This window comes from Leptodactylus fuscus, chromosome 1, assembly GCF_031893055.1.
Source record: "Leptodactylus fuscus isolate aLepFus1 chromosome 1, aLepFus1.hap2, whole genome shotgun sequence".
Lineage (NCBI taxonomy): Eukaryota > Metazoa > Chordata > Amphibia > Anura > Leptodactylidae > Leptodactylus > Leptodactylus fuscus.
Window position 1 is genome coordinate 96,243,720 of NC_134265.1, and position 12,870 is coordinate 96,256,589.

General features: G+C 39.5%; 1 protein-coding gene across 1 annotated transcript in view; it reads left to right on the plus strand.

Annotated features, from left to right (window-relative positions):
• The window catches only part of ATP6V0A2 (ATPase H+ transporting V0 subunit a2), a 28,389-nt gene extending 15,854 nt beyond the window's left edge, over positions 1–12,535 (plus strand). Inside the window, exons 12-20 of the mRNA XM_075274907.1 lie at positions 1,908–2,065; positions 5,100–5,187; positions 5,345–5,463; positions 6,106–6,331; positions 6,686–6,805; positions 7,239–7,361; positions 7,764–7,881; positions 8,072–8,246; positions 10,390–12,535. Of these exons, the coding sequence (XP_075131008.1) occupies positions 1,908–2,065; positions 5,100–5,187; positions 5,345–5,463; positions 6,106–6,331; positions 6,686–6,805; positions 7,239–7,361; positions 7,764–7,881; positions 8,072–8,246; positions 10,390–10,477 (1,215 nt within the window). The 3' untranslated portion in view covers positions 10,478–12,535. The remainder of the gene's footprint in view (positions 1–1,907; positions 2,066–5,099; positions 5,188–5,344; positions 5,464–6,105; positions 6,332–6,685; positions 6,806–7,238; positions 7,362–7,763; positions 7,882–8,071; positions 8,247–10,389) is intronic.
• The last annotated feature ends 335 nt before the right edge of the window (positions 12,536–12,870 follow it).

The window sequence follows — 12,870 nt, forward strand, 5'->3', positions numbered from 1 at the left end:
GTCAGACGCCTCCCATCTGTACTTTTTTTTTTGTTGTTGTTTTTTCTTATTTATTAAACATATCTTTCCAGACGAAACCATGGTGAGACAAGGATGCTGTCTGCCCATTTTAACAACATTTACACTTCTATATCTGGGTCCAGACTGCCATAAAGACTTGTACATTACATGTGTGCACATACAAGTTTCCCACCATTCCAATCCCCTGACAGAGCTCCCCACACAATAATCATAGCCCCCTTTTTGTGCCACAGTTTCCCCAAAGGAATCCATATATTCTGCTGACCAATTCTATTTTGGCAATTTATGGGGGTCATTTTCTCTTTTCTGACAGTGGAAGGAGGTGTATCACAAATCTTCAATAAGAAAGGAGATCAAAGAAGCTTAAACAGCTTTAGTGTATTAAGGGTGACATTGGGCCTGGATCTCAGCTGCCATCACTGCATCCCCTATAGTTAGGCTAGTGATTTCTCATTTATAGTTTTCTGTAAGGTGATGGATGAGAGTAGATTCTATGATGTCTACCATATATATCAGATGGGAAGAAACAGATTCAGTTCTCTTCACTCAGAAACATCATGGAGAACATTCATTATTTATTTTATTATGGAGTAGGACTCAATTAGTATTTAAGTAACTAAAGTACGTGGGGTGACAGAAACTTACTGTTTAGTTGTAGAACCGTGTCTATGCTTCAGCCCCCTCTGTTTTCCAATGTATTTTCTTTCATCCCCTCCCTTGTCTGTCCATAAACTATTATAGCAAGCTCTAATTTGACACTTCAGTGAGCATCAACATTCAGCAGTTATTTTAGAAGGGGAGCGTAAGGTATTACAAAGTTTCTTAAATTTACTTAAAAATTAAGCAATATTCTGATCCATGGGTCTACTCTTTTCTGTATGGCCCTTACCATATGATATTTCAGCTCAGCATAAACAAGGCAGTATGGATATATTGCATATGTGTAAGTTGCGTAGTAAGGCTTTATACAGAGCTTTCCTTATAGTGTGTAGACTTGCTATGTAGGGACTAAGCTACTACCATGTAGTACGATCTGCTAGTTCTAAACAATATAAATTAACATTTGCGCTGTATGATCTCTGTAGAGTTAGGCTGGGTTCACACTACCGTAGGTGTCCGACAACTAGTGTTCATAGCTAATGTTCGCGCAAGATTTTATCATCAGACAGTAGCTGTGTCATTTACAATATCCATTATTTTAAATGGGATATTAAAGGGGCTCGATCAGCAAAATCATGCTGATAGAGCCCCCCTCGTTTTAAAATAATAACCTAAAAAAGAATGTGCTCTACTTACCGAACGTGCACACTGGGCGGGCATTCAGGGTGTGTCTTCATCCCCGCCTCTTCTTCCTCCGATGTCCTCGGGTCCCGTCCTCCTCCGGCACTCGCGAGCGGACACTGATCTAAAAAAATAGCCTGGGCGCCCGCGCAGTAGCCGTAGTAGAAGCCGCATGCTACTGTGCAAGCGCCCAGGCCATTTTTTTTTATCCATGTCCGTCCGTTCGCGAGCGCTGGAGGAGGACGGGACCGGAGGACATCGGAGGAAGAAGAGGCGGAGATGAAGATGGATGAAGACACACCCTGGGGGGGGGGTAGTTTAATATAACATTTACGGTGCCTGAATAGCCTTTTTAAAGGCTATTCACGCATATGTGGGGCTCTATCAGCATGATTTTGCTGATAGAGCCCCTTTAAGTTGTGTCCTTTAGTGTCCGTGTGTGTCCTTTAGTGTCCGTGTGTGTCCTTTAGTGTCCGTTTACAACCATGTCCGATTTTTCCAGCAGACAGCAAAATCCTACATTATCTACAGACACTAGCTGTCAGACACCTGCAAAGTTTGTAATTAAATAGATACATGTTTTCTCTTTCTGTTCTATACAATAGTTTATGAAGACCTTTTTTGAGGGTCGTTACATTATTCTACTGATGGGACTCTTCTCCATCTATACTGGATTTATCTACAATGACTGCTTTTCAAAGTCGATGAACATATTTGGCACTAGTTGGAAAGTTTCAGCAATGTTTAAAGCTGGAGTTTGGACGTGAGTTTATTCTATACACATTACTCTTTTAGATTACCACCCATAATGGCATTGAGAAAAAGGGCTGTGGAGAAGACTAACCAAATTCTACCCCTTTCTTCTCTATTAGTAATTGTAAATTAAAACGGCAAAATATAATATTAATAATAATATTGGATATTATTTGCATACCCTATGGTAACAGTGTGGTGGTACACATGTGATTGATGGAGATCACCATTTTTGGAAGTCACAAAGATGTTAAAGGGATTCTATCATTAAGAAAATCTGTTTTAAACTACTAGCACGTAGGAATAGCCTTTTATAAAGGCTATGCATCTCTTACCTTCGTCTTGAAGGTCCATGCCACCATTTTTAAATATTTTTCTTTTCTTCTTTATGCTAATTGTGGTCAGAAAGAACAGGGGGGAGGGGGGCATGCCATCGGTGTTATGTGTGCAAGCATTCCAGCACCGCCATCCTTCTGCTCTGTCCGGCATTCTCCTCCTCTTCTTACAGGAGACCACTGCAAAATGGTCACCAGACATGCACAGTCGGCTGTTTCGTTGGCCATTTTGCAGTAGTCTCCTGTAAGAAGAGAAGGAGAAGACCAGACAGAGCAGAAGAAAGGCGGCGCTGGAATGCTTGTACTCAGAGCACAGACGGCACAACCTCCCTGTGCATTCTGAGCACAATTGGCATAAAGAAGAAAAGAAGAAAAATTCCAAAAACGGCGGCGCAGACCTTCAAGGTAAAAGTAAGAGATGAATAGCCTTTATGAAGGCTATTCCTACGTGCTATTAGTTTAAAACCATTTTTTAATGATAAAATCCCTTTAATGTGCAGTGGTCTGGTTAAAAAGGTTTGCATGGTTTATCCAGGGGCAAATAAACCTTACCAATGCATTTTCTGCACTGGATAAGGATATTGCTATTATATGAGCAGGTCACCCAGAGCACTGCTGTTTCTTTGAGGGTTGCTGGAAATCTGCGTGCATTGCCTCCCCTTCTCCTGACTCTCTGTGATGTCACCAACTCTCATCTATAGGTCTTTAGTGTAAAGTGATGTCTGTCATGTTTCTGATAGTTGAAGTGTCAGCAGGGAAGGCAGAGGAAGCCTCCAAACACCACCCCTGCTCCACTCTCCAAATGTTATAAACAGAACTCTGGGGGGCTTTCTACTATATATCTTAAAGAGTAGTCTGTGAAAGGAATGCACTGGTAAGCTCAATTTGTCCCTGAATAACCACTTTAACTGTATATACAGTCCTATGAAAAAGTTTGGGCACCCCTATTAATCTTAATCATTTTTTGTTCTAAATATTTTGGTATTTGCAACAGCCATTTCAGTTTGATATATCTAATAACTGATGGACACAGTAATATTTCAGGATTGAAATGAGGTTTATTGTACTAACAGAAAATGTGCAATATGCATTAAACCAAAATTTGACCGGTGCAAAAGTATGGGCACCCTTATCATTTTATTGATTTGAATTCCCCTAACTACTTTTTACTGACTTACTGAAGCACAAAATTGGTTTTGTAACCTCAGTGAGCTTTGAACTTCATAGCCAGATGTATCCAATCATAAGAAAAGGTATTTAAGGTGGCCAATTGCAAGTTGATCTCCTATTTGAATCTCCTCTGAAGAGTGGCATCATGGGCTACTCAAAACAACTCTCAAATGATCTGAAAACAAAGATTGTTCAACATAGTTGTTCAGGGGAAGGATACAAAAAGTTGTCTCAGAGATTTAACCTGTCAGTTTCCACTGTGAGGAACATAGTAAGGAAATGGAAGACCACAGGGACAGTTCTTGTTAAGCCCAGAAGTGGCAGGCCAAGAAAAATATCAGAAAGGCAGAGAAGAAGAATGGTGAGAACAGTCAAGGACAATGCACAGACCACCTCCAAAGAGCTGCAGCATCATCTTGCTGCAGATGGTGTCACTGTGCATCGGTCAACTATACAGCGCACTTTGCACAAATAGAAGCTGTATGGGAGAGTGATGAGAAAGAAGCCGTTTCTGCACGTACGCCACAAATAGAGTTGCCTGAGGTATGAAAAAGCGCATTTGGACAAGGCAGCTTCATTTTGGAAACAAAAATTGAGTTGTTTGGTTATAAAAAAAGGCGTTATGCATGGCGTCCAAAAAGAAACAGCATTCCAAGAAAAACACTTGCTACCCACTGTAAAATTTGGTGGAGGTTCCATCATGCTTTGGGGCTGTGTGGCCAATGCCGGCATCGGGAATCTTGTTAAAGTTGAGGGTCGCATGGATTCCACTCAGTATCAGCAGATTCTTGAGAATAATGTTCAAGAATCAGTGACGAAGTTGAAGTTACGCCGGGGATGGATATTTCAGCAAGACAATGATCCAAAACACCACTCCAAATCCTCAGGCATTCATGCAGAGGAACAATTACAATGTTCTGGAATGGCCATCCCAGTCCCCAGACCTGAATATCATTGAACATCTGTGGGATGATTTGAAGCGGGCTGTCCATGCTCGGCGACCATCTAACTTAACTGAACTTGAATTGTTTGTCCAAAATACCTTTATCCAGGATCCAGGAACTGATTAAAAGCTACAGGAAGCGACTAGAGGCTGTTATCTTTGCAAAAGGAGGATCTACTAAATATTAATGTCACTTTTCTGTTGAGGTGCCCATACTTTTGCACCGGTCAAATTTTGGTTTAATGCATATTGCACATTTTCTGTTAGTACAATAAACCTCATTTCAATCCTGAAATATTACTGTGTCCATCAGTTATTAGATATATCAAACTGAAATGGCTGTTATAAACACCAAAATATTTAGAACTAAAAATGATTAAGATTAATAGGGGTGCCCAAACTTTTTCATAGGACTGTATGGATTAGAACTATAGAATGATTAAAGGGGGTATTCCCATCTCAAGGACCCTATCTATACTGCTAGTTTATGTAAATTGAAGAGTTTTCCTAAATATATTGCTGGTGCAAAGCTGGTGACTCTGGAGGATGGAAAGAACTTTTAAATTAATCTTAATTTATTTATGCTCTTTCACCAGGGAAAAAGATTTATCCAATCAGTTTTTGACACTGGACCCGAATGTTACAGGAGTTGTCACAGGAGTATATCCTTTTGGAATAGATCCTGTAAGTATATCATTATTACCGTACATATAACCCTGTATACGTTTTATTTATTAGTACCTTATTGGACATTTAGTATATAGTGCATTGTCATTTATTAGCAACGTCTTACTTTCCAGTGCTAACTTGTTATTTTGTTCTTTTGTTTCTTATTTATAAGATCTGGAATTTAGCATCAAATCGCCTCACTTTTTTGAACTCTTTCAAAATGAAGATGTCCATCATTTTAGGAGTAATACACATGACCTTTGGGGTAGTGTTGAGCGCTTTTAACTATTTGTAAGTGTTCATACTTATCTACTGACTGGTAATTCCTTATTGCTTTTTTTATGTTTTGCACAAAGCTGCAGATTACTCAAAGGTGAGACAATGTTGTTTATGACCTATCCGTAGGATAAGTTGTCAATAAGTAAAAGGGGCATTTGACACCCATACAGATCAGCAGTTTGAAGAGACCGCTAACTTAGGATGAGCACAGAACTCTCATTATATGCTAAGCACAGTGCTGTACATTATATAGTGACGGTCCTTGCCTTTGCAGCTTAGCCCCATTCACTTGTTCCAGGTGTCAGACCAATTCTCCTCCATGACCTCCCCCCCACACACACACACACACCCACCCACACCCCTACCTATCTAATATTGATGACCTAGAGATAGGTCATACTTTACTCTCAGACAATCCCTTCAAAGGTGGTGCCACCACACCTATCCAACCCCACCCCCAGGTCCATTCTAATACAGTGGGGGTCATCAACATGTTCCTTTGCCCAGAGCAGGAAGTAGACAGTTCTTCTTTGTATTGCATTCTTTGCATACATCATATGTTGTATATCATAAAGTTGTATTTCATCATGGTATTTTGTGTATGCTGTTTTATATTCATATGGTATATTTTTATTTTTTTTCTGTGTTTTTCAGGTATTTTAAGAAGAAATTCAGCGTGTTTTTAGTTTTCCTACCTGAGCTCATCTTTATGATGTGTATATTTGGGTATCTTGTGTTCATGGTTATATTTAAGTGGTTGACGTGTTCTGCAGCAGAATCGATGATGGCACCAAGTATTCTTCTTCACTTTATAAATATGTTTATGTTTACTGGTAGTGGTAGTAATGAAGACAGCAACATTCCTCTCTATGCAGGGCAGGTTGGTGACTATTTTATTTATTTATTTTTTACTTATAATGGTTCTTTTTGGTGTTTTTATTTCAATGCTGGTGTTTTCAAAAGACAAAATCTAGCCGATTCACTAATCATGTATTAAAAGTAAATCGGCTATAAGGATATATTCAGATGTAGTGCTTCTGCTGAGGTTCTTGTCATATGGCCGAGAACCTCAAAGCAAGAAATGTAGCACAGCTGCTATGTCTGAATGAATCTTAACTTCCTTGTAATTTAGTTTTTGGTTTTTTTGTTCTCGTGTGTTTTTGTTTTTTTGCGCTGTAATAATTTTTGGTGATATTGTACGATTGTGAATAAAACTCAGTTTATTCCATTTTAGAATGGTTTTCAAATATTCTTGGTGGTCATCGTGTTTTTCTGCATTCCCGTGCTGCTGTTTGGGAAACCACTCTATCTGTACTGGCAGCACCACGGAGGTCAGACTTTTGGGACTTACAGGGTAGGCATTGCCCTTCTTTATTTCCTTTTATACCTGATAATTTTGTAAAAATTACTTGCCCTACAGCATTTTCACATTTTACAGGTGAGTTATTTTAGAACTGTATGGAAGCTACTGTAGAGTTATGTACAAAAGTATTTCAGAGTGTTCTCTTATATGTGGAGAAATAATGCTTAACCACAAAAAGCTGGTGGAAAATGTGTTAATAACTTATATTCAACTTTACTTTTGCCCAGTTTGGTGGATATTGCAGTTACACTATATGTATCTGTTGATAAAAACCGCTACATGTTTGTAAGTTGTTTCTTCTAGCTATTTCTGTTATATTGAATGAACCTTTGGAGATCATAAACTATAAGAATCGTCATGAATTTTGTTACTTTGAGGTTCCTTGGATCGTAAGATGTAAAGGGCTTTTAACTTTTCTCTGTAGAAAGGATATACATTAGTTCGTCGTGGAAGCGAGGAAGAACTGTCATTACTCAGATCACATGACTTGGAAGAGGGGGACAGTCATACAGGCCATGAAACTCCCAGAGAAAGAGAAAAAGAGGAGGTGAGAAAATAACCAAAGGCATAACCAGACTGCTTTTATATATACATACCAATACACTGTTGTCCAATGTAGCTAATGTATAGTATATGACCTTGGTCACCATTATCATGGAGCAATCGGATGTGGATTTGTCAATGAATAAATGTCTGAAATCCATCAGAAATTCAAGGATGTGGTCACAGATCAGCAGATTAGATCCATATTAACTGAATTGAGCTATTCCGCTTTCCATACAGAATCTGGATCCGTAGTGAATATGTCATAGATTTGTTGTTCTGTGATTTTCTAAGACTGTACTGTACGCCCAGTTCGCTTGTGTTAGCTTCACATTTAAACCCTTACGAAATCCTGAAGGCATGACAAAGAGGTCAACTTCTTATTGCTTCTTGGTTTGTTTTCCAGTTTGATATGACTGAGGTGTTTATACATCAGGCAATCCATACCATTGAATACTGTCTGGGATGCGTTTCCAACACCGCTTCATATCTGCGTCTCTGGGCACTAAGCCTGGCACATGCTCGTAAGTGTTTCCTTAATGCCCCTATGGTTTCTGGCTGCATAACACAAAGACTGGATATATGGGTAACCTTGCAATTGTTAAAAATGAAGACATTTTTAAATTTGAAATTTTCCGGAAAGTTTGTGATGATTTGCATGGCTTTTCTTAAAATGTTAGTGCCTAATTTTTTTTTTTTTCCTCTCCCTTGCAGAGCTTTCTGAGGTCTTGTGGACGATGGTTTTGCGTAAAGGTCTTCGTGTGCTGCCCTCTAGTGTAGGAGTATTTCTGCTGGTGCCAGCTGTGGCTGCATTTTCTGCATTGACTGTTTTTATTCTTTTAGTTATGGAGGGCCTGTCTGCCTTCCTTCATGCGCTTCGATTACACTGGTGAGTTTCATTTGGTAACCTAATATGTTTGCATAAGGCTGGGCTCACATTTGTGTTTGAGTCGACTGTGAACGTTAGTGCATTGTCCATGGGGTCTGCCTGGCACCATTGGTGTCTTTTGTTTTAGTAGTCTGTTGTTCTGGTCCTCTGACGGACCAGAACAATGAACACACTGGTGCAAATGTGAGAAAAGCATAACATAGTGATATGGCTGAAGAATTTTTATTTTTCATCGCCTTGCTGATTCATAGAGCTGATGTACTTCTAGATTATCCTGCATGTGATGGGGTGAAATATAAGGCCAAGTTGCTACAGGACTGTTTAAATGCTCAATTCCTTGTGAATCCACCCTAAATCGTCGTGTTTTTTTTTTTAAAGTGTTAATGTGCAGCTTTCTGTTGCTGGATTTACACGGTGCTTTTTTCCATTGAGCCTGACGCACTGTCTACCTGATGCAGCTATATCTGCATTCAGTCCTCAGTCCGCTGATGCTTTCACTTCCCTGTAAGGACACTTTTAAATTTCAGCTGTATATCATTATTGGCCATGTGGTAATGACAACACACTGCAGCCAGAATACATATGGTTGAAAATAATTTGTTTTTACTTTCTGAGAGCATCTGAGGACAGAATTCGGCTGTAGCCTCAGCAGGTACACTGTGTGGCAGCAGCTTTAAAATTGCATGTATATATTTTTAATTGTAGCAGTACATAACACAGTTTGCATTTCAGCTACAAGCTAATGGCCATTTAATTGAGAACAACCTAGTATACCATTCACAGTAAAAATGTGCTACTCAGCATAAACGGATAGTGAAATGTACTAGTTATTACTGCAGTTTTATAAACTGCAGCTGTTAATGTATAAACCACCAAGTAATCTCAGCTTAAAGGGGTTTTCCCATCTCACTGTTTCAGCGGTTTGCCTGTTGTCTCTTCTTCTCACTTCCTGTATCCCCCCCCCCCTTGCTCAACTGAAGTATCACAAAACTTATGCAGATCAGATACTATGCATGTGCTTATAGAGAACAGACTCGGTGTTATCTGTATGTTTACTTAACAAGATAACAGGCTCAGCTTTATCAGCAAACTGCAGTTATCTGAACTTATTGTCCTGCAGAGCAGTGAGTGACATCACTTGTCCTATCTCACAGGTGGTTATGGTAACGCTGTGTAAACAATGACAGGAATAAGCTCACGTAGCAGGCAAACAAAGCAGCATTTCTAAAGCAAAATATTTAGGAAAAGTATTGAATTTACATATGCTGCCAATACAGATAGGAACCTTGAGATGGAACAGCCCCTTGAAGGGTAAAATCTAACATAACAGTAACTGCATAGGTCTGAATCCCGGCATGCATGCATCCAGTAATGATTGCATAATCATTTTACTACACTGTATATTTGTGCACTGATTGGTGGCATGTGACTGCTGAGTGGAAGCACATTTAAATATATTTATATATTTTCACCACCAACTCCAACTTTTTGTATTCTTCAATGAGTGCTGCTCAGTGTCTGATTGGCCCACCAGAGAATCCTTTAGTGGCAAGGCCATGTCTCTAATGGAAATGCGCCTGTCATCTGGCATTATGTATGTGTGTGCCATCATTGGTCCTCTTTCCAATAGAAAATAGTATGGGAGCCCAAAATCATGATGGCAGCCCTGTTTGCTATGGCAGGTTATTACCAGATAGCTTTTCGGTGGGCCCCTAGAACAAGTTCCCATGGTGGACCCTAGGCACTTTAGTCCGACATAGGTGCTGTTGCACTGATTCTGGTGAAGTGCAATGCAGTGCAGATAAGTAGGCTCTCTGTCAGGTGGGCAGTCCTGGGCTGGAGCAAACATTTGGGGTCCTCCCATCTGATGGCAGAGAACATAAGTGTCATAGCTAACAAATTATTGCTCAGAAATTCTGGGGGCAATGGAGTAGCACCTATTAAAAGTTGGGGCAGCACCTACTGAAGGATAAAAAGTGAAGCAGCAGAAGTATGAAAAGAGGTGGTGAAAAGTCCTAGCTAATGAATGTCTTCAAGTACAATAAATAATGTAGATTACAGTTCATCTACTATGTCACTGACAAATGTGTGAATCTATGTATACGATGTTTAAATGGAATTCTTTTTTTTATGTCTTTTGTAGGGTGGAATTTCAGAACAAATTTTATTCTGGTGCAGGATACAAGTTTACCCCTTTTTCCTTTAGCAATATGGCCATGCACCTGGACTAAGAAATCTACTGCTCTATGACTTGTATATGTATTGAAGAAATATCATCCATATGAACGCCTCAATTAAGGAACAGAGTTTGCTTACTTCTAGGAACATCCACAAATCTCATTCCTACAGTATTTTTTTTATGTCATAGCGATTCCATTTTCTTCCATTTGTTCCACCAAAGACACTTATGGATAGGGGATAGGCATCATTTCTGGGAGTCCAACCAGTGGGACCTTTAGTGATGAAGACTTTTGTGACCAGTGTTCCATTCACCTCTTTGGGTCTGACAGGCCAACAGTCTCTGTCTGCTGCATAGAAGTGGCGTACTGATCATGCAAGTGTATCGGCACATCATTCACATGAGCCATACAAGGGACTTTTGACTACCCATTCTCCTGATAACTCAGTAGACTGACCTCCAGCTATCTGATACTTATCCCCTTTCCATAGGGTAATTGCCTTTGGTAGCACAATTCCTGTGCATAGATGTCAAAGACTTTTGAGTATCTGTTTCTTTTTATAGTTTAATAGGTTCCGATAAAGAATTGGAGCAACAAGAAATTACTCACTACAGAGCTGAAACCTTTAAAGGGATCCTGTCATTAGGTTTATGCTGCCTGAACTAGGAACAGCATGAAATCCTGACCAGGTCTCTAATAATATGAACCTATATTCTACTTAGAAACAAAATTGTTTTTAGGTAGAGTACATGGTTTAAAAAATGAACCAAGGCTGGGGAGATGAGTCCGTTACGGGACTTTCCTCAGACCTATTCCCATCCTACTCTGCTTGATTACCAGATCCCTATATATCCTTCAAGTTGACCAGGGCATGGAGATGCTGCACAGCTGGCTTATCTCCCCTCATGGACCTTGTTGAAGCTCCATTTTAAACTTGTTATAGACTACAGACTGATGTGTGATACTGCTGCCAGTCGGTGGATAAATTTTTCTTAGACATTAGCTTTGACCATATAAAGTACAACCTGACTTCATGGCCCTGTTTATAACCCTTTTAGTAATTAAATGGCAACTACATTTAACGATTTGTTAGTCTCAATTACAAGGCACTAAAAACCGCTCACACGGAGTGGATGCACAGTGTTTAATCCTAGAAGCGAATCTCCAAGTGTGCTCTACTTTTAAATGGTGTAAATGTTCTTAAGCATTAACAGTGTCTGCAAAATATTCCACTGGACAATGTGTAGAGTTCTGTAACTTAAAAAAGTGTCTCACTTCTATGAGACTGTTGAAGAGAATCCTTGCTCTATTTCTGGCAGTGCCGAAGAAGTGAATGGAGCTGTAATGCTCAACCTGCTGCTTTATTCATCTAGAGTAAAGAACTTCCCACTCCCATTACACATTCTTGTGATTGGTGGGGGTCCCAGTAGTCAGACTGTCATATATGTTATACCCGTTCCACTGAATAGGGGAGTAAAATGCCCCTTTAAGACTCTGTTTACACTGGCATCAAGTTTTAGGTTTTCACAGCATTCGTGATAGAAGTAAGATATGTATTTTATTTTTAGGTATATTAACTTATGTCTTGTTTTTGTTTGTGTTTTTTTAACTCATTGGATAAAATAGCGTACTATATACTCTCTACTGACCTTCAAAAGGTAACTAACATGAATGTGAACACACCTTTTAAAGGGGTTGTCGGAGATCGTAAGGAAAATTAAAATTGAGCAAAGATAGGCAATGTGCTAAATAACTGAATAACCTATACTCGCCTGTTACATCCACGCACTTCTGCTGAACACAGAAGATAGCAGGCATCACTAAATCTAGTGTGAGGTGCTACATATGTTGTAAAGGAATGCATATAAAAAATGCATCCGGCAACACATAATTATTACAGCGCACGCAAGAAAGTATTAAAACAGTACCAATATTATGGCATATACCCATAAGGTAGAAATACTACTGTAAATTTCCCTGCCTCAAAAATACTTAATAAACTTATGAGAAATACCCTGTACATCATATGCATAAAAGTTATATAAATAAATCCCATAATGTCATGATAAATTATATACATTCAAATGGTAAACAATGAATGTTATTAGAGATGAGCGAACACTGTTTGGATCAGCCGATGCGAACAGCACGCTCCCATAGAAGTGAATGGAAGTACCTGTGACGCCGGCCGCCGGCAAAGTCAGCGTCACAGTTGCTTCCATTCAATTCTATGGGAGCGTGCTGTTCGGATCGGCTGATCCGAACAGTGTTCGCTCATCTCTAAATGTTATCCAAAATGGGCATACAAATAATCTGGGCAAAGATAGGGCTACTATGAACAAACCCACACATTACTACTCCAGGCAACTTCATTAGGGTAGGGTCACCACACTCCAGAGCCGCTGCTTCAGTGGTTCCTGTCAGATTTTGTTTACTTCACTACA